This window comes from Olea europaea, chromosome 7, assembly GCF_002742605.1.
Source record: "Olea europaea var. sylvestris chromosome 7, O_europaea_v1, whole genome shotgun sequence".
Classification (NCBI taxonomy): Eukaryota; Viridiplantae; Streptophyta; class Magnoliopsida; order Lamiales; family Oleaceae; genus Olea; species Olea europaea.
This window is the reverse complement of record NC_036243.1, coordinates 17,378,656-17,403,484: the sequence shown is the minus strand read 5'-3', so window position 1 is coordinate 17,403,484 and position 24,829 is coordinate 17,378,656. Positions and strand designations below refer to the sequence as shown.

Below are 24,829 nucleotides of genomic sequence, written 5' to 3'. Positions count from 1 at the left end.
CATTAAGAGAATCATGACTCATTCATTAAAAACAAAACGCCCATGTTCCCACATGCCAAAATTAGGTTTAAAGCTTTATATTATTAAATTTGATATTACTTTTGTGATTTTACATTATTGGGCTTTCGGAAAATTAAATTGGGCAACACGAAAATACGCCTAAAATTATGGATCTTTTGAAAAATCGTATGAAAAATAATTTGAAAATAAAAAATACTGTGTTATAAGAAGGTGACATGATGACGCTCTTTAAAGTTAAATGTCACATTTTTTATTAAATGTATATCACTTTTATCAAAAATAATGTTTGTCACTTAAAAAAGTGATAGAAATTTCAAGGAAGTCACAGAAAAATATGGGAAAAAAAAAATAAAAAAAATGAGAGTTCAAAAAAGTGACAAATGCTCAAAAAATTGACAATTTTTTTTTTAAAAAATGACAGAAATATAAAATAAAATAAAATTATATCAATAAAATACAAATTCACGTGTTGAATGGACTAGAAATGTGTGCTAGGATTACTAGCAAGGCCTAGTCAGATGATGTCTGCTGATTGATATTGAGGAACTTCATGTATAGAGAATTCTCTCAGAAAAGACATAGTATTCCATTCTCCACCAAAAAACAACCTAGAAACTCTCGCAACCCAAGTTTTTGGTTTTGAGAAGAAGATTCACCATATATCACCCAAAGACGCAGTATTATCTTAACTTCTTTAAGAATCGAGCAATAGGAACATATTTGTGGATTTCTGGTTATAATATATATGCTTATTTCTTTTTTTATTTTGTTTGCGTTTTGGTCCACAGAAATCCCTAGAGTTAAAATCAAGGGTTCAAAAATCAGATGAGTAGTTTAGCATTTCAAAAATAAGATATTTCATATTTTAATATTAAATATTAATTATACAAATTTCATTCCAACCCTAATCAATTTCTTCTCTTTCCATCCCCTTCTCTCTCCTCCCACTCGTCTTCCCTATCTCTGTGGCAGCTCAAGAAAGCGGTTCTAGCTCTAGCGATCGCCGCTAGTTTGGGTGGCGAGGCTTCTATTTTCATTTATGTTCATTGTGGTGGCGATGGCGATGCCGAGTTTTGCAGATATTTTTGGTGGTGTTGTGCTATGGTGGGGATGGCGACAGTGGCACTCCTAATCGTGATGGTGGTGAGATTGTGGCGGATGGGACCTTCTAAATCTATGGTGGAGTTGAATGGATGTAAAAATGTCGACCATTTATCTATGGTGATATCAAATTTCTGTGCGCTACTAATACTTCTAATGAAAGATATGTTGGGAGATTTTTGGGGATTTTATAATGTAATTGTTACGTTGTTAAATAATTTAATTAGTTATTACTGTAGTAATCGCGCTAGTTAACTTTTTAGGGTATTGGGTCTAATTTGCCCAATTAAATTTACAAATTGATTGGGTCAACCAACATCTTCATGTACTGGGCTCGGGCCCAACCTATCACAAGATTAAGACGCAGTCCAATAACCAAACCAAGAAATTCAAATGTAACGGCTAGTTGTCACTCACTCGCCGCCTAAACACGCGCTCTAACGGTCATTTTTTTCTCTCTCAACCCCATTCTGTTCTCCCAAATTCTCTTATAAAACCTTCCCTCATTGAACAAATTAATTCCTCCCTCTCTCTCTCTCTCTCTGTAGTTGTGGGCCATCAGAATTTCTTAATAATCCTGCGAAGTGAAAGCACAAAACCCAGAATTTCTATTCTTCTCTCTCTATCGCTTCCCTTCTTTTCACCACCGTCGGCCATCAGAATTTCTTAATAGCGTAAGCACAAAAACCAATTGATTTTTGAGTAAATTCTTAATCCCAAAATCAAAATGGAAACCCCATTATCCACAAGAAGAGCAACAAGATCCCAGACCTTGGCTGCTGTTACTGACAACAGTATAAACAACAAAAACAATATGGAAGTCTCAAGTAGGTTTAAAAATTTTTTTTCGTCTTTTTCTTGGTTTGCAGTATTATATTATTAGTTCTTGTATAAATCTGTTTTTGATTCTTTTTCCCATGTCATTTCTCAAGAATCTGAAAAAATTGTGACAAAATCAAGGCATATGAGTAACAAAAAGGGACCAGATCGATCAGCTTTTATGGATATAACAAATGATTCCCCAATTGTTGGGCTTGCAAAGGGGAATTTGAAAACCCCATCATCTACAATCTCCAGAAAGAGAATCAACTGTCGAGCCAAGATCACCGGCACCCCGGGCTCGGGAGAAGCCCTGTTGAGAGATCAAGTGAAGTCCCTCTTGCAAAAAGTTGAAGAAGAGGCTGAGCTTTCGAAAATTACTTTGCAACACAAGCCTTTTTTCAACCTTGTCAACTCTCCAATAGGCCTTCTTGCACCCACTCCTGCAAATACACCCCAAATCTTGAACCTCAGTGATAGTAGCAGCAATTACTTGCCTTCTGTTACACCATCCCCAGTTGAAGACAAGTTTTTGATCCCTCAGGTTTCTAATTCTTATTAATGAGTTAAATCTTTATTTATTTATTGTGTTTTCTTTTTTGCACATTTATTTGAAATATGTTTTTATAGAATCAGATAATAAGTAAGATCTCAGATGGGGAGGAACAAGATGCAATCGAGTCTGAGAAGAGTGTGGTTACAAGGTCTCTGCTATTGGAATTTTTTGAGAAATCGGACAGCTCTGATTCGTCCGTGCTGACATATGAAGGAGAAGGCAGTGAAAGTAGCGATGTGAAGCTATCGATTGATGAAGATGATGCATCAATTTGGTCTATTCAGGTAAACGCAAGCAGTAATAGAGACGACTGCGAAGAAGAAGAAAGAGAGGAGGACTTCTTTGAAGAAGAGTTCGAAAAGGAATGCGATTATGACTACAATTTTGTGGATGAAGAAGATTATGATCAAGGATTGCTCGACGAACTATGTGTAGGAATGACCAAAATGAATATGAATGGACGCAAGAAAATGGTTAAATTTAGCGGAAAACATACTCGATTCGTGTACAGCAGTGACGATGAACTTGAAGTAGCAGCAGCATGCAATGGTGAAATTGAATCTCCCGCTTCATAACATGATTATTGTTTCAAGGGAGTGCAAGGAACGTATTGCTTTTAAGGGTGTGTTTTGGGTCATTTTTTGAATTCAAAGAAATTTGAATTCTTTCTTCTAATGATATTTATAGTCTGTTGAACGGACCATTCCTTTTTAATCCGTCATGGCAGTAACTTTGAAAGTAACGAACTCAAAGAAAAAGAAAAAGAAAAAAAGGGTATTATTTTGCCCTGAAAGGTTCCAGTGGACATTTAAGTTCAAGAAACTTTCTAGAGCCCTCGTTTGCAAGCCAAATTTAGTCTGTTGAACGGACCATTCCTTTTTAATCCGTCATGGCAGTAACTTTGAAAGTAACGAACTCAAAGAAAAAGAAAAAGAAAAAGAAAAAAAGGGTATTATTTCTAGAGCCCTCGTTTGCAAGCCAAATGCTGGAGAAAATGCATTAGATATGCTCATTTAAAATAATAATATGCATTATTGGCTGGAGAAAATGAGCCAACAAAAAGTGTGAAGCGTTACAAACATAAGACACGACTTTTCTTGCTCATTTAGTGAAAGTCAAGTTTTTGGCCAAGAGCCACATTTACTGTCTTAAGTTGCAAACTATTTACAGTAAATAGACAATATTTGCATTGTATTCAACTCCAAAAGACTGGAGCTTATTAGAACCAAGGGTGCCATGTTGGATCCATCATGCATAAGTTTCTTGGAGTGAGAGCAGCTTCAACCAACTCTGTTACACCCCTCTGAACATATTGAGGTGGATCCGTACTACTTTCATCCTATTTAATCACATAAAGTCAGGGTATGCAGGTATGATGTGTAAATCACGCGAAACTGGTATAAATAAATTTCAGACCAAATTTCGTGAAAAATACCATAGCTAAAAGAATGAAACAACATTAAATATTAAATCCGTCAAGACTCAAAAAACTCAACTCCCCATAAAGACAGTTTAGTCTACATGGCTTCTTTTTCCCACTAATCTCAATCCACCAATGCATCAGTCGAAGTCCAACAAAATCAATACATTCTACAACTGCATTCAATCAATATTGCACCACTTGTGAATGACTTGCTTTTCAAGTTCTATCATCTATGGGAGTGTCACATTCACCATTCTCATTTCCTTTTAAACATTCTTGTAGGGATACATATCCATCTTAACATCCTCAATTCTGCTGCATTATATTTGAAACATTTTCTAATTTAGTGGCCCCACTCTAAAGCATAGCATCTTCTACGAGTCTCCTTGTCACAGAATACAAACATAACACTTCTTTTTGTCGAACCTACTCTAATCGTGTGCATTACATCTTTAAGTCCTAATGTAAGAATTACCATTACTATTTCAGAATACAGGATTGACCCCCGGTGACTCACTAATCACTATCATCCTTATTCCGAACTTGATTAAAAAGGTATTCAGCATATTCAATCTTAGTCCCATTATACTAAATCCTGAAGTGATGCTCCAAAATCGGTATTATATTTAGAGAGAAGAAAATACTGATGTATCAGTTTAAATATATATATATATATTTATTGATATATACATACATATATATATACGTGTATATATGTGTGTGTGTGTATATGTGTATATATATATGTATACGTATGTATCAATAAAATTCTTTTAACAGCTGAAGCATCTAATATTTAGTGCTATGGAACTTGATAAATAAGCTGATGAAAGCATACCTCTTCAGAGATGTACGATGGAGCTATTCCATTGATCCGCCCTATAACGTGCTCAATGTTAGTCGTGACCTTCAGTTTTAGGTCAGCAGAGTTCAAACTACCCCCTCCAACAACAGGAGCAAGAGGCATTCCAAGAGGTCTTCTCCAGGACCAAGATATCAACTCATCACGGAAAAACATAGCCAAATGATGCCAAATATGCTGACTTTGCTGCATCAGGGTATTTTAAAAACAATAATAATCCGCTCGCTAAGGAAGAAAACTTTTAAGAAGGTACAAGCAATTGCACTTACTTTAGGTGAAACCACAGCTTGAGCAGCCGCACACATGGCTGTGACAATAAGGCCTTCCACTCCAAAATGAGAGAAAAAGGCCTGCAGATTCCTTGTTAGGCGGAAAGGCACTGGTTCATTAAACTCAATCATCCCATTTGCATCATATGCTGGATGAAAATCTGTCTGGAAAATTTTCCCAGTGTTCTTAGCAAAAAGAATCTTGTTTGGAGACCTTCCTCCAATTTGTAGCATGAACGACACAAAACTTGAAAGAGCCAACTGGATGGCAAACTGCTTTTTAAATGCCCACATATGATTTCCACTTGACAAAGTTTTGTACATATACTGTGAGAATATGCTGTCTGTCACTATATTTTTTATAATATCATTGTAAGCTTCAAGACGAAGATTTACCACCTCTTCAGGTGATATCTGTACACATATGGCTTGATTCAGTTGCTCTTTGAAATAAGTGATAGGTAAATCTGCTTCTCGGTCATTTCTAGCACAATGATTCTCATATACCTCCAGGAAAGTGCTGTACATCAGATCATCTTCAACCATACGGACCTACAGAAATAATTAAGAGAACGAGGAAAAAGTTTCACTTGCAGCATAAAGATAGAAAATATTAGTTGCCAAATTTTGCAGATTGCAGAAAGTAGGATAAACAACCCATTCAGACCTTCAGTAATCAAATTAGACTATTAAAAAAAAAAAAATCATGGATTAATTGCTATTGGTGTGTGTAATAGTATATTTCAGGACAGAAGATGTTATATTGTCCGCTGGGTAACTGTGGAACGATATGAAAGCAAACTGACAGGTTTAACACACAGCACATACTAGACAGAAATGAGGCTCCTTATACAGTCATCAATTCTCGAATCAGCGTTAGCATACAAATTTGCATCCCATAAAGAAACAATAATTTAACTACCAGAATCCAGATATCACAAATAGAAAAAAGTATACAGATCCTCTAGGAGAAAGCTTGTATAACCATATTAGCATACATACACAAACCGTGCACTAGATATGTAGATATGCAAGACATTATTTAATCAGAAAAATTAAATTAAGTGCAGAATAATTTCATCAAATTATACAGGATGAAATGACAGCATTGTATATATGTGAGATCTAGCATTACTACCTGTGACCACACTGGTATGATAATTGGTGTGTGAATGCAGATATGTCGGCGCCGTGATTCCTCATGTTTATCAAACATTCTATTCATCACCCGAAAGAGTTGCAAGATTCGTTCATCACTTCTAGCATTTGGCGTCAAAGATGTCTGAACTATAAAATGTCGCTGGGATCCATCAGACCCAATTAAAGTTAATCGCCGGAAACTGCTTCCATGCCTTCTTACAATTGGAATGTCAGCTCCCACCCTGTCTAACTTAACCGTATGATCTGGTGCAACCTCCTGAAATGATAAATGTTTAAATGCATTTTAACCACAATGACATGAACAAAGAATGAAAAGCAAGAACTAAGTGTCCTCACTTCTTTCTCTGATATGAGAAAAATCAAATTCAAAAGTTTCGAACTAAGACACAACTCACCTGATCAGTAAAATATTGTCCAGGTACTTCCACTTCAACAACGTGGAAGTCTCGCAACACCCTGCTTTCATCTTCCAGTTTCAAAATAGCTGGAAACCTGTCCTCAACATTTCTCTGGAGAATATTTTTCCAATGCTTTAATCTTTGGGTTAGTTCAGCAAGGGTTGACGGAAATGTGGCAGTACTTTCTGGGTCAAGATCACGTTCAAAATCCGTTTTGTACTCATCCACAAATTCAACATGCTTGGTCAAAGCTTCTGCAGAAAAACAAGCTCTGCAAACACCAGAAAGCTCCTTTTTGAGAGACTGGGGAACTTCTGCCGTAGTGGCTGTTGGGTACTTGTAACACCGGTGAAGCAGAGCATTAACAACTGCCAGAAGCCTCTCCTCTGGCAAGGTAACAAATCTTGAGCCAATTTCTGTCAGCAAAATCTGCAATAGTGTTTCCAATAACAAAGTAAAATCATTTTATTGTCAAATTTCCCCCAATGCAATTTACCTATGCCAGGTGTGGAAAAGCGCAGCGGATTAACAATAGAAGCCAGGAGCAAAGAAGCAGGGGATTTTATTATTTCGAGTCTATCGGTTATTTTTGTAGGGAGAGGTAAAAGGTGAATTTCAGAAATAAAAAGTGAATGCCCATTGAAAAGGGGTGAGTATGGGGATCGGGTAACCTGTTTTTCATTCACATTGCGAGTGTGAATTGGGAGATAATAGGCCTCTCGAAAGCCTACCTTGTAATTCATTTCAATCTTCAAATTACAGCTACTTTAATTGAGTTCCAAATTCATTAAAAGGTTACCATCAATTGCTTACGAACTTTCATTTTATACAATAATTGTTTGGGAATCTACCACTAAACCTCTTATTTTAGGCAGACATATCAAACAAGGAAATCAAAGTTGCCTGTCTATTTATTTAGTTTAAAAATGAAAAGATAAGGACATCATATGCAAAGAAAAAATGACAGTTACCTCGAGTTCGCTAGCCAGATTGGTGTGTTTGCTTCTAAGAGTCTCCATTATGTCTTTGGCAGCATCAAAAGCACTAGCAGCAGAGGCAACAAATCCCAATGCTGAGTTACGCCTCAATGCATTCTGACCAATATCGTTGTTGGACGAACTCTGATGCAATGATTGATCATTACCAGACGGTATACTGCCTTCAACAGTAGCAGACCTTTCAGGTTCTTGCACCTGAGAGCTACTGCCATCATGCGAACCAAGACCTCCAGTAGATTGAACTCCTTGGTGAATCTGACTGTCTGAGGCTAACGAACTGCCAATCTGACCGGCCACTCGTGAACTTCCGCTGGCCAAGCCAATAGAACCAGAAACAAAAGGACCAGAGACATTTTGTTGCATTCTCTGAGCGGCCATCCTACCATTTTCAGATTTGTTTGCAACGTCACGCCGTTCGAGCAAATACGTTCGCAGCCAGTAATACAATGCCTATATTTAAAAGATGGTATCATACTAGAAAGATTAAAATTGAAAACTAGATTAATGATTTCTAAAAGCAAATTAAGACCTACCTGAGGATATACAGTGGCAATTTTAAGTAAAACAAGTTTGCAATGTGGAGCTTCAGTCCTTTGCAAGGATAACAATAGTTGAGGAATCCAAGAAAGCCAAACCCAGTGAGGCACTTGATCCAAGTATTTGTCAAATGCCCTCCCTACTGGCTCATTGGAGGAGTCAAAACTGAGTAGGTACAGAACACGGGCTAGATGACTTCTGGAATTAGGACTCCCAAATTTGATGCCCTGAAGAAAGCAGCTCACAGCGTATTCCAACCAAATCTCTTCATGGGTTTCTCTGTAAGCCTGGAGACAGCAGAATAGGTATTCAAGCTAAAAAAAATAAAAAAATAAAAAAAAAATTTGTAACTAAACATGACCAATACATTACCATGTCACAATAATTTCCCCAACTAATCCATCCTTTAGGCAAGTTCTTGAAGAGACTGATCGCATTTGAATACGCAATATTAGCACCTTCACAATCATTGAGCTTTAACAAAAAATCACCCTTCAGGCGAAAAATTTCAGCCTTGTGTTGTTTGATAGGAAAATACTCGAGGTTAGTATTATTTATCAAATTAAGACCAGTTACTAGCTCTTCCTTCATTTCCAAATATGCCTTTGCTTGTTCTCTTATTTTAACAAAAGCCTCCTGTAAATACAATACAAAAACCAAAAACAGGGAAAAAACACTCATCAATGAAATAATTTATCCTACCACCACCACATCATATCCTCCACTCTCAGCCAAGAGGCTGATGATGGGGATACAAATGGAGATCAACGTGGAAAAAGAGAACTACAAAGTAAATGTGAATAGTACACAGCACCTGAACTTCCATAGTAGAGTGGCCATACAATTTATCTAGTATAGACACACAAACATCATACAAGCCATGCTTGCGGGCAATATGGGCAAGCTTATTGACATTCCATGCCTTGTCACGGAACCCAAGATGATGTAGCTGAGGATTTGTATTGCCAAAATCCTTAAATGCATCGATAACCGCATTATACATCTCATTTCTCCATTGAAGCAAATCATACCAAATAGACATATTGTCCCATTCATTTGGAGTTCTCAGTCTCCATGTCTCAAGGATATCCTTGAGATCTGCATATAGACCACTGTGCCCACCGACAGAATTACCAGAAAGTTTATTTCCATTGGCAATATCCACTACAATCCTAGCTGATTCTTGAACTTCAACTAGCTGCTGAAATTGCTGAAGAAGAGGGATTCTTGCATGAATGGACATTTCAGGCAATTGCCACCACTGATCCAAGGCAAGATCAACACCTTTACCCACTAAGTTTTCGGCCTCCGTCACACCATTTATACTTTTTTCATGAAGGGCAAAATATGCTTGGATAGTACGAAGTTTGGGAGTTTCTTCTACTTGAGCTTTTGGAATAACTTGATCTTTCAGATATGCCCAGTCAGGTTTTTTCCAGAGATTATCTAGTAGTATTTCATAATTCTCGACAATTTTGCCGAAGTCCACCAGCACATCCCATTGACTGAGTTGAGTAGCACAATGAAGCCACTGCTCTTCCCAAAGACACATCTCAGCTTTCGGTACAGTATCGTTGTAAGTTCCTTTAGTAGCCTTCACCATAGCTTCATAGAAAAGGCTTTGTGCCTGTTGCCAATAACCATGCTGAACAAGTGAAAGACCAGATCTGGTTTCTGCAGTAACTGACCGTTTCTTCCACAAACCACACCTCATATCTTCTTCATTCAGTAATCGATAAAGCTCAGCCAGAGACTCGGAACACTTTGTGTCATTCAAGAACAACATCACATGACTTTCTAGCAGTGCTAATGCAATATGCCATGCATTGTAAGTCTTTCCAATGTATTTAATGAGTTCACTGGGCATACGTGGCTGGGGATGGCTTAACTGGAGTCCTTCTAAAAGAGCTTGCACAACATTTGGGCGATATGATTGCTGCTTCTTGTGATAGTCTTTCGATAAGAGAGCTATCATTGGCTTAGCTAGTGTTATCTGTTCTTCCTTATGTAATGACATCCAAACAATAGGAAACACCAAGACCCACAAATGATATGCAACATTTGCGTCTGTATGGGCCAGCTCTCTCAGTGGAACAATAAGATCCGCAACCTACAATAAATCCAGACCCAAAAGAACCCCAGAATTACTTGCATTATTAAATTTATAGAAATTCCTAAGACAGCCTTGCAATGCCTGTAAACATCACTCTAAAAACAAAATTACTATACCAAAGACAAAAATCCAGCCTAACGAAAACAAATATATTGTTGTAAGCTTTGTCCAAAGAAAATATCATAATTGAATAAAGAGATGGACAATACACAGTGGTTTGTGACATTATAACACTTCTAAAGACAGGACATGAGTACAGAAACCAATGCAAAATGCCCTTTTGGTGATAAGTACATCATCCACCTAACCAACAGCTTTTACATTTATTTATGCATACTATTCAAAATTGAGTGAAAGAACACAATTTTAATTCAGAAAAGGGTATACCCGAAGTTTGCTCATTTCGTTCAGAAACTCTCCATGCTTAGACACGAGGCTATCAAGGGTTAGAGGTGCCTCTTCAGATCCTTCTACAATATCAGTAACCATTGGCTGCACACCAGCACCATCAGAAATCGCACCCGATACATCAAGAGGTGGAACTCTTGCAGAGTTCGGAGCCAGTGTAATAGGTTTATCCTCGACTAGAATGGCCAAAAGAAGATCGAGGCCTTGCTTGAGCCAAAAGACATCACTTAAAGCCTCCCAGTCTTGAACTTGAATAATGTATTGCAGTCTCGTGAACAATGTCTTCGCAAGGGCCTCATGATAAAGAGAGAAAAACTTCATCCGGATGTCAGGATCTTTTGCCCTTAAACCAAGTAAGAACTTCCTCTCTACTTTCTCAAAGACTTCTTGGCGTAGTGGAGAAGGATATCTGAAAGACAACTCCATTATAATTAACTGAATTTAAAATTAAAAGATAGAAAGACACAAGGACATGACTTACTTAGATAAGTCAGCACAAAGTCCAAAAAGAAGATCAAGATATTTCCTGTCCCACTCTTCTACGAGACTAGGAGAGAGGTTCTGCTTATCAACTTGTGAAAGCTTCTGAAGGAAAGCAACAACTTCTTTAGGAGTAAGAAACATACTAGACGCAAAAGGTGTGCCCTGTTTACTAAAATCATCTTCAATCCATCCCTTTATTACATCTAGTATGCATAGAAGCAAAGAAGGATCAGTGCCCTTCTCAGAGAGTAAGGAGTTCAAAATCTGTGTTACAGATCGTTTGCACTCTGGAACAATCATGACTTTTTCACTGATTAGTGTCAAAACAGATTTCAAATTGGCAATGGCAATCCCATAATCAGAACCTTGACGAGAAGAAGTTACAGCAGAATCTGGATCAGATCTCTGACCCTGCATAAAGATCAAATATAATGGTACCAGTCCAATTGAAGCACATGAAAAATAATGACAAAGCAGCTATAATCATGCAAATGCAGCATGATATTTCAAGAAGATAAAATGTTAAAACTGGGATCATGTCATTTACTCCAAGATATACTTCACAAAATGAAAATGGGCCCCACACGTGGTCAAATGTATAATCAAATTTATTTTATTAAGACATGTGACGTGAAATTTGATAGCATCCTAACAGGAAAGCAGGGGCATACTTGTCTAGCATAAGAGCCGCTTGACAATCCAATATCTCTTGCAAGGCGCTGAAGGACATGAACCAAATTCGATGGATTAATCAAGTTTTTGTGCACATCTGACAAAGTTTTGATGATATACAGCACAAAGCTAATCATGCTACCAAAATTATCTTCTCCGGAAATCTGAGTTGCAACAGCAGCAAGGTTCTTCTGTACTATCTCCTCCACTTTTTGATACAGCATCTTCACATCATGTGGCGTATTGACTGCTTCTGGATGAAATGCAGCAGAAACCATTTTCAACAGGGAGCACAGTGACTTTCCAGCTTCTATCATTTTAAACTTGAAACATGGTTCGAGAACCTGTGGAACATTTACCAATTAAAAGGAAATGTTGAAGCCATGGCCTATTAAAAATCTAGATAAAATCACCATTCTGCAAAGATTCGTACTTGGGATATCTGGTTGATATTATTTCGAACAAACAAGTGAGGTTGCTTCTCCAGGACCTTGTTCATCACATCCAGACCTTGAGCTAGGGCTGAAGATGGGTCCTTCGTTTGGGAGGATGGAGTACTATTCAGCAGCTTCTCTAAATAATTGAATTTGACATTAGCATTGGGCCACACTTCCAAAGCCTGTGATAGAAGCTCCAAAGCTTGTTTATACATTAAACTGGCCTCCTTATCCTTGGGCTCTATCACTAAAGCAACCTAAACACCAAAATCAAAGTAAAATAAAGAGGACAAGTATTTATTATCTTCACTTAAAATCATTGTGTAACTAACTATAATGAACAGAACTTATAGTAGTATTACCTGTACAAATAATTAGAAATTTACAAACCAAAAAAAAAAAATATATATATATATATATATATATATATATATATATATATATATATTTTCCAGATTTAAAGAAAATTAGTAATCAAAGTTACTGGTTATAGTAGAAGATCCTCAGCACTTGCATAAGCTTGAAAAATAACAAAGAGAATAATAGAAACTAGAGACAGAGAACTAAATCATCTACCTTGAGCTCTTGCCATCTTAAAAAGTTTCAAATATATGTGTACATGGTAAATGCTACTACTGTGTCAGAGAAATGGAATTTAAATGCATAATTAACATATAAGAAGGCATGGTCATCAACAAATTATACAAGAATTTCTGTAATTAAGCATGCATCAGTAAGAAGCAAATTGAATACGACCTCGTTGTAAACAAACAATGATCTTAAAACCATAACAGTCACAAATGCAGCTGAGTGGATTTGGATAGAAGTGATTCAGGATATTGTGAATGTAAAGGGGGAAATGTACAGTATGGTTGAGCTCTAAATCCCACATATAAGCTCCCATCTTAAATTCGATATCTGGTGAGGAAGCATTTGTAAAATTCTTGTAATAAGATTATGTAACAAATAAGAATGATTTGGAATAATCTTACTTTGTATATTGAATAATAATTGATTGTCTTGGAAAAGTCTACAATGCCTCAATATTTACAGGCAAGATTATTTACTTCTACTACCAGGAAATTGAAACTATAATCCTGGTCAAATAAAAGACAAAAGCCTTATCATAACTACACAATAAAACTAGGATCGATAACTATATTTGAAAAGATAAATACAAGTATAAAGCAATTCATAGTTGTAGTAGGAAACCATTAGTTGTAGTTGTGATGTACTACATCAATCCCCTCCACTTACTCGTCCTCAAGTTTTGCAGCTGTAAGGATAACTCATCCAAGGGATGATACTCAAAGGTATCAGCAACATTGGAAGTATTAAAAAAGTTCATATCAACTAGGAGGTCAACATTGTAAGAATATCGCCGATCTTCAGAAGAATGCGAAAATTATCAATCTTCTTATTTTTAAGCTTCCTGTATTTACCAACATGAAAACAATTTTTTGGAAGATGGATCGAACAGCTTTAAGACGTTGATGTTGGTTTGTAGCAGTTCTGTAACGAACATTAGCATCTTCAAAATTTTGTTTTACCTCGTGATGAATTCTCTGAATACATTCAACAAACTCTTCTGCATTAAATTGATATTAATAACTCGAATCAAATCTAATGTGTGCCGTGGAATATCAGGGTAGATGACTTCAAAAGGAGCTTTATTGGTGGATCGATTAGGCATACTGTTAAAGCAAAAACTCAATCTGTGGAATGGTTGCATCTCGCTGATTTGGTTCATCTCCACTAATTGCTCAAATCATATTGTCAAAAGTACGATTCGCCACTTCTGTTTACCCATCTGTCTAGGGGTGACTCGTGCTACTAAGCTTTAAAGTATCAAGTGTTCTCCAACAATGGCTTGGGAACTTTACTTATCTATTAGAAGTTATAGAACGAGGAATATCGTGTAGGAAAACAATCTAGCGATAAAAATAGATTAATTACATAAGAAACATCGGCAGTTTTCTTATAAGGAAGGGAGTGAGCCATTTTTGAAAATCGATCAATTACGACCAAAACAAAATCAACTCCACATTGAGTTCGTGAAAGGCCAAGAACAAAATCCAGAGATCTTGCCATATTATCTCTGGAACTGGCAAAGGGAGTATAAAAACCAGTATTTTGAGCTTGTCTCTTAGCTTTCTGACATATTGGACAACAGTGAACAAAATAACCAATGTCTCTTTTAAGTTAAGGCCAATAAAATCTCTCTTCAACCAAGCTGATTGTCTAATCATGACAAAAATGTCCTCCGAGACCACCTACTGCCGTTCTCGAAACAAGTACTCATGCAAAGAAGAATGAGGAATGCATATTTGCGTTCCTTCAAACAAGAATCCTTCCAGAAGCAGGTAATCGGGTATCGATTTTCTATTACTGCATCGAGTCCATATATTGTCAAAATCCTCATCAGTTGCATAAAGTTCCTTTAAACATTCGAACCCTACTGCTTCAGTAATAACTGTAGCTAAAAGAGATGCACGTCTACAAAAAGGCGATCTACTGAGCGTGCATTTGATTCATTATTATTGAGAATTAATAAACTTCAAAGCTTGATGATTTGTATATAGCGCAAATTCTTGTTGAACCAAGCAAGGTTCCTAATGCTTTAAGGCTCAAATAACGACAAAAAATTCTAACTCATGGCGCAAATTCCTAATGCTTTAAACATTAGAACCCTACTGCTTTAGTAACAACTATAGCTAAAAGAGATGCACATCTGCAAAAAGGCAATCTACTGAGCGTGCATTCGATTCATTATTTTTGAGAATTAATAAACATCAAAGCTTGATGATTCGTCTATAGTGCAAATTCTCGTTGAACCAAGTAATGTTCCTAATGCTTTAAGGCTCAAATAACGACAAAAAATTCTAACTCATAAGTAGTCCACTTTTGTCGACGTTCGCCAACATTTTCATTGAAAAATTCAATTGGATGACCTTGATAATACCGATCCAATACCCATAGCTAAAGCATCACACTAAACTTCGAATATTTTCTAAAAACTAGGGAGCGCCAATAGCTGTATAGCACATAACTTGGTTTTTATTACCTTGAAACTATTTTCTTGAGCTTTGTCACATTGAAATTGGCCTTTTTTCAGGCAATCGGTAATAGGTTCCATGATTTTATTAAATCCTTGAATAAAATGTTTATAAGAAGTTGCTAATTCATAAAAGCTTTGTACTTCACGTACGGCTTTAGGAGCTAGCCATTTGCGCGTTGTTTTAACTTTAGCCTCATCAACTTGGATACCATCTTTTCCACTATAAAACCAAGAAATAAAAGTTGCCCAGTCATAAAGCTACACTTTATGAGATTGATATACAATTTATTATCTCGCAGGGCTGAGATAATTTCTATAAGATGCGATAAGTGCTCATCCTCATTCTTGTTGTAGGTAAGAATATCATCAAAATAAACCACCACAAATATTCCTATAAATGGATGAAGAACTGGGTTCATTAATCGCATGAATGTGCTTGGGGCGTTTGATAGCCCAAATGGCATCACTAACCACTCTTAGAAACCATTTTTGGTTTTGAAAGCCGTTTTCCTCTCATTGACAGTTCGAATGCGGATCTTAGGATAGCTACTCTGTATATCAAGTTTAGTGAATACATTGCACCTTCTAACCTGTCAAGCATATCGTTAAGATGCGGGAGGGGAAAGATATGCTTGATTGTTATTTTATTAATAGCACAACTATCTATACACATTCGCCAATTGCTGTCCTTTTTGGGGTGAGCAAAGCAGGAACTACACAATGACTTGTGCTCTCACGAATTAACCCTTTATCAAGTAACTCATTAATCTATTGCTAAAACTCTTCATGTTCAGCTGGGCTCATGCGATAACGTAGCAAGTTAGGCAAACTAGCTCCCGATGACAAATCAATATGACGTTGAATGTTTCGCATAGGGTACAACTCATTACGTGATATCTCAACAAAACCAGCAAATACCTTTTGAACTTAGGCAAGAATCTGCATGGTTGCTTTTGATAGACCTTTAACTACTAATGCTAAGATAATGTGTGGCTCCTTCACTTGTTCAAAGAATCCTGAGCCCAATATGTTGGCAAGAAGTGGTCTCTCTTCCTTGATAACAAAATGATTTTCCAAAGGTTAAGTCTAGGGTACCAGAACGATCTTCTAGTCAAACCACCAAAATACGAAAGCATTATCCCATCCCTCATAAGTAACATCAATGTCATAATGCCATCGTCATCCCAATAAGATAACCATCCATATCCACTATGTTGCATTTGATCTTATCTTTGTAATATTCCCAATCGACAAGGGAACTTTGGAAATCTCTAGAACTTGAACTTCTGGACATTTTCTAATCCATTCAATCTTGTATAGAGAAGGGTATTTCTCGATTTTTAGATTTAGAGTTCTAATCAATGCCCTGGAAATGACATTCTCACTGTTGTCGTTGTTAATGATCACGTTGCATACTTTATTATGAATAGTGCATCGAATTCGGAAGATTTTGTGTCATTGAGAGTTACCGAGCTTTTGTGGGGCAAGTAAAAAGTGTTAGACGATGCACGCCTTTTTTACCCCAATATTCGCGTCTGCAATATCAGTACCCTCATAAGTATCATCTTCAACATTTTGATCTCATCACTTTCGCCTTTTTTTGAAAGGTTAATGGATCGCCTGTTTTGGCATTTATTTGAAAGATGGCCTAATTGATTGGACCGGAAGCACTTCCCAAGATTAGGAGAGCATAAGAGTCATTATTGGCTCGTTGATGTATCTGGTTTTTGCATCGGGTGTTAGTTCAAACAAGAGCTGAAGTTCTGCTGTGATTTTGTGCCAACTCTGAGTTGGAGTGGTATCCTTACTGTTATTATTGTTGCTGCTTTTGCGTCCTTGCACCTTTTGGAGTAGAATAAGTTTCTTAGGTTGGTCAATCAAAAACTACCTTAAGAGCTATCTGTCTATTCATTTGATTTTCCACTTTTATTGCTAAATTAACTACATCTATCATGGTCCAAACCTCATAAAGAGCTAGTCAATCTTGAATGACCAAATTTAGGCCTCCTACGTATCGAGCATTAATTGAGCCTCCATTTTAGACAAATTAACTCGAGCATTCAATCAATATAATTCCTTCGTGTACTTGTTTACTATCCAGCTACTCTATCAACAATTCCGATATTGTTAGTACAAAAAATTGCTGATAATCTAAAGGAAGAAATTGCCTTTGCAATAACCATTTCATCAGAGGCTAGGTTTGCACACGTTTCTTTCCTTGTCTTTCACGATTAAATTGAAGTTCCCACCAAGCAAAAGCTCCACCCTTTAATTTGTACACCACGAGTTTAATTTGGCTTTGTTTCGAGATATGCAAATAGAATTTTTTTTCAACGGTATAGATCCAATCCAAAAAATCTTCAATATTTAATCTGCCGTTAAAACTTGGCGAGTCCATCTTCATCTTAAATTCTTGTACATTTGGATCCTGATTGTTAGCCCTTGGTCGAAAATTGTCTTCTTCGGATGAATTATAGAAACCCCGAGATAAGCCTTTGTATGAAAACCTTTAGCCATTCGTTGAAAATTAGAACCTGCACGACAATCAACATTTCTCGATCGATGATCAAAATTAAACCCTCAATCAAAATTAAAATCTCGATCAAAATTACAGCTTTGGTCAAAATTACATTCTCGTCCAAATAGACACGCAATTCTCTCTAGCCGACGTCATTCCACCAAACACAGGTCAACGCGCGACTATGGCTTGGGATACAGGTTTGCTCCCACTGCTACCCTAGGGCTCATCACATCCCGATCAGTATCTCCTTCGTCGTCAATGAAATCTAGGTTGTCTTCTTTCAACTAGTCTTCTCATTCTGGTAGTCTCTTCCTGTGTCTGCTCTTCACAGTTAAGATAGTCATCATATGTATGAGATTGTGAAGAGCTTCGTCGATCTCCTCGCCACCAGGACATTCGTCGACCTTCGAATTAAGGTAATTTCCTTACTCTGGTACCAATTTGGTGCGAAAATGTTTATAAAATTCTTGTAATAAAAATTATGTAACAAATAAGAATGATTTGGAATAATCTAGCTTTGTACATATTAAATAATAATTGATTGCTCGAAAAAAGAAAACAATGCCTCCATATTTATAGCAAGATTATTCCTTACTTCTACTACTGCTAGGAAATTGAAACTGCAATCCTAATCAAATGGAAGATAAAAGTCCTATCATAGCTATAAAAGAATACTAGGATGGATAACTATAATTGAGAAGATAATACAACTATAAAGTAATTCACAATTTTAGTAGGAAACCATTAGTTGTAGTTGTCATGTACTATATCAATATCCCACTTCCAGTTATAGCTAGTCCCAAAATAGCCTCTTTGTTCCCTTCTTTAAGCTAAATCAGATGTTTCGGTCAGCTATTCTTGGAAAGTCCAAATAGAGAAGACTAGCCCATAGTGCCATAGAGCTTAAATATGATTCCTAGGACGGATCTGGATCATAGATAGTATCTCTGCATGGCCATTTATTTCCTTTTCAGTTTGGGAAGCCTTTGCCATATTCAATCATTTATTGAGATGCGGAAACTTTTTTTTGTGTGTTGGGGATGATGGGATAAACAAACGGAAATATAATACATTTAGTTATCTCCAACTCATGAACTTAGCCAATATGAAGTTACACAGTAGTACTCTTTTTTTCCAATTTGGTGAACAAAGCAGTACAGCCTCACATCCCAAATGTGTTCTTCCAAACCAGGAATGTAAAATTTAAATATAATACAAATATTAGACATCAATACAAAATAATAACTTGAACTAGTTACTTTTATCTCTCCAAACTATGATCCTCAAAGTAGAATAAAATGTGAAGTGACAAATTAAGCCAGTAAAATACTAACAATATATGGGAAAAATGACATTTAATTTTCAGCTGAGGCAAATTGATAAAATTTAAAAAGTAAATATGTTCTTATGCTACAAACTTTATTCGCTTATTTGGCCGAAATTAGAATGTTTTACTTACTGTTTCTAAAAAGGACGGATAAATCCCAGAAATCAAATAGGATAACAAATAGTTGCAATCTTAATAGTTCAATTGATCAATGGAAATGTCAAAGGGAAATCTTATACGTACTCTTATGAGAAAATTGATGATCATCTCTTCCATGGCCGCGTTAGGCTTGAACTCTTCATCAGGTTGCCCAGCAGACCCAGGAGTTTCGATGTTAGGAATTGAAGAGGAACCAACAGGGGACATGACGCAAAGGGATTGCAGACCTGGTTCAACCTTTATACGCTTACTTGAATCTTCAGAAAATGAAGACCCATCAGCTGAATGCTTAGGATCTCCTGCAGCAGAGGCATGACCAATTCCATCAGTAATCTGACCATTTCCATCATTAGTAGGCCCTTTCTTCATGTCACTTTGCCTTTGTTTTTCCCAATTGACAACCAATCCAGCAAGTTCAATTGCAAGACGCCTATTTTCTGCTGTAGTATTATATGGCAACCCTAGGCGACTAAGAGAATTCACCATCTGAGGCACAAATTGTGCTCTACAGCTGTAGAAAAGATCCGAATGGCGGACAATGAGCTGGAATATATGGATAAGATTAGGAATTGAGTGGCCTTCTTCGACAAGTATTTTCTTTGTGTAACGTATCCAAATTGGCATACGAGAATCGCCAAGAGGCAATCTTCGTGGAAGTGCTGGCATTAGTATATCAAGGGCTTGTTTGACCAACATCTTATTCTCTGGCTGGCAAGTCCTTAAAAGTGCGACAAAAACCTGCGTTCCAAGATGATGTCAGATTATCTGGTAATAAGAAGAGATAGATGCATGTGTGCCCAGTAATAACACCACCAAATACATATTAAGTCATGAGATATTTCAGTCCAACCTACATCAGTTGGTAGTGATTGATTTTATGCCATAGATTCCAGGTACCACGACTACCGACAATTGTGTTATTTTAGGCCAATTGGTTACTTTTCGGCATTTAGTTTAGTCCTAACCCAGTTGTTTTGATTGATGTTAGAGAAATATAGAACAAAGTTAGACAGATAACCGGGGAAAAAAAAAGGGTTGAGGAATTGTCACTATCAATAGGTAGGAAACCCTGCACTGGAATAAGCAATTTTGGGGCATGACTCACTGTGTAGGATAGAGTATTTGGGGATGGGTCATCAAGATCTAAAGCACAAGCAAAGAAACATATGTATGGACCGAAGGAATTGTTTTCCATCTCTTACAGCTCTAGCATTCTAACTAGTCTTGATAAGTCCAACCAGCTCAAAATACCAAGACATGAAAAGCCCACCAGAAATTAATTAATCCATTAATCTGTAATGCTATTAAAACATATACCCATTTTCCCTATCATAACCATTTTCAAATACCAACGCGAATCAGATTAGACGACAACATTATTCTAGCTCATAGAAAGTCAAGATTCTTCCCAATGGATAAATTCCATAATACTTCTTTTTTTTTTTATATAGGTAATCAAATAATTTTATTACTTAAAGAGAATACATGGGAGAATACACGGGGGGTGTACAATCACTTTAAGCCATTAAGGAACAACATGAAATTAGGCAACCCATCTACAGGATTTCTAACCACAGCATTAAACCAAGAATACAAGGTAAAATAAAATGTTTCTCTTATCTGCTCTCTTGTCTTTGTTTGGTCTTCAAAGCATCGGCTGTTCCTTTCTCTCCACACGCACTATACAATGCAACCCGAGATAAGGTTCCATGCTAGTTTGCTATCCTTATCACGAAGTTTTCTCCGCCATGCCCGTATTATATCCTCTATACGACGAGGCATCACCCAATCCATAGATTGAGAACTAGGTATATTGTTCCAAATCTAACGTACACAATCACTATGAATGAACAAATGATCGATCGTCTCCCCATCCTTCTTGCACATATAACACCACTCGGTTGCGTAGAAACCTTTACGTCGAAGATTATCCACCGTTGAAACATGTGCCCTCACAACTGTCTACAATAAGAATGCCACCCGAGGAGGCAATTTACACTGACACACCAACTTCCAAGTGAATGAATTATTCACACATCCCATGAGGGAACCAAAGTACGAGCGAACTGAAAAAATGTCATCTTGTGCTGTCCTTCACCTGATGCAATCTCTCTCTCCAACCCGAATTTGTACCTCATGTAAAAAGGTCATAAACAGCGAATAATCTTCCAATTCCCAATCCTGTAGATCCCTCCCAAAAGTAATATTCCAGCTATAACTCCCATTATGAATGTCAAAGAGATCGCTCACCATAGCAGTGGGCACTGAGGCAATGCGATGCAAAGAAGGAAATCTCTCCTTTAGCGGTTGATCTCCACACCAACAATCATCCCAAAATCTAATCTCATTACCATTTCCGACCACAAACTTCAGTTTGTCCAAAACCATCCCCGTCGGATATACCTCCACAAACTCACCCCCGAAGAGCCATGATCCTCAAATGTACACCATTCCCCCTCCGTCACACCATACTTCGTCCCAATTATTTCTCTCCAGAAGCTTTCCCTCTCCACTCCAAATCGCCACAACCACTTGCCTAATAAGGCCTTATTGAACAACACAAGACTTCTCACCCCAAGACCCCCCATCCTCATCGACAAACAAACAACTCCCCCATTGACCAAATGGAGTCTCCTCTCCTCCCTCAACCCTGCCCACAAAAATTCTCTTTGAAGTCTCTCTAATTCTTCGTCACTGCAATCGGAATGGGGAATAATGACAAAAAGTAAGTGGGGAGATTAGAGAGAGTTGATTTAATGAGAGTAAGTCTACCTCCCTTAGAAAGGTACATACTCTTCCACCTTGCTAACCTTCTCTCCATCCTTTCCACAATACCATTCCAGATATGGATACTTTTAAATCGTGCCCCTAACGAGAGCCCTAGATATGACATCGGCAGCTGCGCAACCTTACAACCCAATATATCAGCTAGCTCCTCTATATTATCGACCTCCCCTACTGGAATAGCCTCAGACTTCCCCAAATTGATTTTCAAACCAGACACCGCTTCAAAACATAGGAGCAAACTGCGCAAGTTCTTGAATTGTTCAACATCTGTATCGCATAAGATCAACGTGTCATCTGCAAATAACATATGGGATACCTGCAATTGGTCAACCATAAACCCCTTATCAAACCCGCTCTCACGGCTCTTTCAATCATCCTACTGAAAGCCTCCATCACAATGACAAATAACAATGGGGACAATGGATCCCCTTATCTCAAGCCTCTACTACTCCGTAAATAACTCTCAGGTGTTCCGTTGACCAAAACCTTGAATGAAACAGTAGAAATACAGAATTGAATTCACTTACACCATTTATCCCCAAAGCCACAGCGCCTGAGCATATACAACAGGAATCCCCAATTTACATGATCGTGAGCCTCCTGAATATCTAGCTTACAAAGCATCCCTAGGGCCCTTAGACGCATTCTTGAATCTATGCATTCATTTAGTATAAGCACAGAGTCCAAAATCTGATGCCCTTTCACAAATGCATTCTAAAACTTGGAAACTACTTTTCCCAGCACCTCCTTTAATCTATTTGCCAGGACTTTCGCAATAATCTTATACACCCCACTCACAAAGCTAAAAGGGGAAAAGTCCTTAATATCAGTCGCTCTTGATTTCTTAGGGATGAGCACAATAAATGTAGCGTTAGAACTTCTCTGGAATCTGCCACGTTCAAAAAATAAGATAAAGTATTCACAATGTCCGGTCGTACCACATCCCAGCACGCCTTGTAGAATGAGAACGAGAAATCGTCCGATCCCAGAGCCTTATCATCGTTCATGCTGAACACTACCTCCTTAATTTCATCCTCCCCAAATGGTCTCTCCATCCATCGGGCATCATCCTTCGTGATAGTAGAGAAGTGCAATCCCTCCAATTCTGGCCTCCATTCAAATTGCTCCCGATAGAGGTTCTGATAAAAATTCACTAGTTGGCTTCCAATTTCCTTCGGTTCCTCATAAGTAACCCCGTCCACCTCCAAAACTGTGATGGAGTTGTTCCTCCTATTAGAATTGGCGACCCTGTGGAAGAACTTAGTACATTTATCCCCCTCTTTCAACCAAGTAACTCTAGATTTCTGTTGCCAAGTAATCTCCTCCATCTCCACCAACCTCTCCATCTCTTCCTTTAATACTCTCTGTCTCTCCTCCTCCTCCCCAGCCAACCCTTGACTCTCCTCCCACCTATCCAACTCCTCTATCTCTAACAGACACTGATTTTTACTACAGTTAACATTGCCCACAACTTCCTCATTCCATTTCTTTAAGTCCCCTTTCAACGCCTTTAGCTTCTGATCCAATACAAAACAGGGAGACCCACTGACTTCATAGGAAGTCCACCACGTCTGTACTTGCTCTCTAAAACCTTCTACTTTCAACCACATCTTCTCAAACCTGAAAGGTCTTGTTCCACCACCCCTCCTATTCCCCGATAACATAATAGGAAAATGATTCGAGTACACCTTCCCCAATCTTCTCTGAGTGACATCTGAATATTTGGACTCTCTCCACAAATCAAGAACCTATCAATACGAGACAAAACGGGTCGATCCCGATTAGATGACCAGGTAAAATCTTCCCCAATCATGGGTAAATCTACCAACAAATTCTCCCTAATAAAATCTGAGAAGTCCCCCATTGCCCTAGTTAGTCTCCCACCACTCGACCTCTTCGAAGGAAATTGAATCACATTGAAATCACCCCCAATACATGTAGGGAGATTCCACCAAGCCCTCATTCCAGCCAGTTCATCCCATAAGCCCACTCTACTGTCATCAGAATTAGGCCCATAAACTCCTGTGAACATCCACTGAAATCCATCCTCGCAATTTTTGAAAGAAATCGATATAGAGAACACCCCTATACTCACCTCCTTCATCTCAAGCACTCTAGTGTCCCACATCACCAACACGCCTCCTGAAACCCTTGATGACCCCAAAAACTGATATCCTACATGATCTCCCCCCCCCCATAAACTACGAATCACCTCCCCCCCCCATAAACTACGAATTACCGCCTTCGAGATAAACTTCATCTTAGTTTCTTGTAGGCAAACAAGATTTGCCCCCCATCCCCTTAGCAAATGTCGAACACCAAGCCTTTTACTAACCTCATTGAGCCCCCTTACGTTCCAACTAATGAGTTTTTGCATCATTATAACACTCTGTAACCCCTCCCCATTGTTCCTTTCTTTGACTCGCCACCCTTACCAGCATAGTTTACTGACCATTCGAGCCTCTTAAGTTCGCGATCACCCTTTCTTCTTAATTTACTTCCATGTGTACTGATGTCTTGTCCCCTATTAGCCTCCAGCTCCTCGAATAATTGTAACAATTTACTTTCATTCCCATCACATGACACGCCAACCAAATTACTGAATTCCTGAATTTTTTGTAGAACCCAGTTCGAAGGTAGGTGACCAACTTCTAACACATCAGCTTCTGAAGTATCCTCACCGTGATAGCTCTCGAGATGATCAAAGGACCGTTCTTTC

The 24,829-nt window shown here is 37.8% G+C and overlaps 2 protein-coding genes across 4 annotated transcripts in view; one reads left to right on the top strand and one right to left on the bottom strand.

Annotated features, from left to right (window-relative positions):
• The first annotated feature begins 1,626 nt into the window (after positions 1 to 1,626).
• LOC111397214 lies at positions 1,627 to 3,211 on the top strand. Of its 2 annotated transcripts, none has more exons than XM_023024005.1 (3): positions 1,627 to 1,949; positions 2,055 to 2,485; positions 2,578 to 3,211. In XM_023024005.1, exons 1-3 carry the CDS (start codon positions 1,850 to 1,852, stop codon positions 3,070 to 3,072), a joined length of 1,026 nt encoding a protein of 341 aa, XP_022879773.1. In that variant the 5' UTR covers positions 1,627 to 1,849; the 3' UTR covers positions 3,073 to 3,211. The 2 variants fall into 2 exon arrangements, with proteins under 2 accessions (XP_022879773.1, XP_022879772.1); XM_023024004.1 differs by having other exon boundaries at positions 1,628 to 1,949; positions 2,572 to 3,211.
• Positions 2,229 to 24,829, bottom strand: part of LOC111397213 (transcription-associated protein 1-like) — a 52,950-nt gene continuing 30,349 nt past the window's right edge. Inside the window, exons 22-35 of one of the 2 annotated variants that reach the window (XM_023024003.1) lie at positions 19,408 to 20,061; positions 12,255 to 12,515; positions 11,821 to 12,165; positions 11,148 to 11,560; positions 10,646 to 11,075; positions 8,960 to 10,255; positions 8,518 to 8,781; positions 8,142 to 8,432; positions 7,582 to 8,058; positions 6,608 to 7,039; positions 6,190 to 6,468; positions 5,052 to 5,603; positions 4,759 to 4,968; positions 2,229 to 2,384 (exon numbers count right to left, since the gene is read on the bottom strand). In XM_023024003.1, coding sequence (XP_022879771.1) covers positions 2,352 to 2,384; positions 4,759 to 4,968; positions 5,052 to 5,603; positions 6,190 to 6,468; positions 6,608 to 7,039; positions 7,582 to 8,058; positions 8,142 to 8,432; positions 8,518 to 8,781; positions 8,960 to 10,255; positions 10,646 to 11,075; positions 11,148 to 11,560; positions 11,821 to 12,165; positions 12,255 to 12,515; positions 19,408 to 20,061 — 5,937 coding nt within the window. In that variant the 3' untranslated portion in view covers positions 2,229 to 2,351. Of the gene's footprint in view, positions 2,385 to 3,483; positions 3,837 to 4,758; positions 4,969 to 5,051; positions 5,604 to 6,189; positions 6,469 to 6,607; positions 7,040 to 7,581; positions 8,059 to 8,141; positions 8,433 to 8,517; positions 8,782 to 8,959; positions 10,256 to 10,645; positions 11,076 to 11,147; positions 11,561 to 11,820; positions 12,166 to 12,254; positions 12,516 to 19,407; positions 20,062 to 24,829 lie in introns of those variants that run through there. The other variant, XM_023024002.1, reaches the window with a different exon arrangement.

Excerpts from the sequence above, each read along its gene's own strand:
- LOC111397214 (XM_023024004.1), top strand. The coding sequence starts at position 1,850 with ATGGAAACCCCATTATCCACAAGAAGAGCAACAAGATCCCAGACCTTG. Across the intron at positions 1,950-2,054 it reads AAACAATATGGAAGTCTCAA|AATCTGAAAAAATTGTGACA; the intron begins GTAGGTTTAAAA and ends TCATTTCTCAAG. Across the intron at positions 2,486-2,571 it reads ACAAGTTTTTGATCCCTCAG|AATCAGATAATAAGTAAGAT; the intron begins GTTTCTAATTCT and ends ATGTTTTTATAG.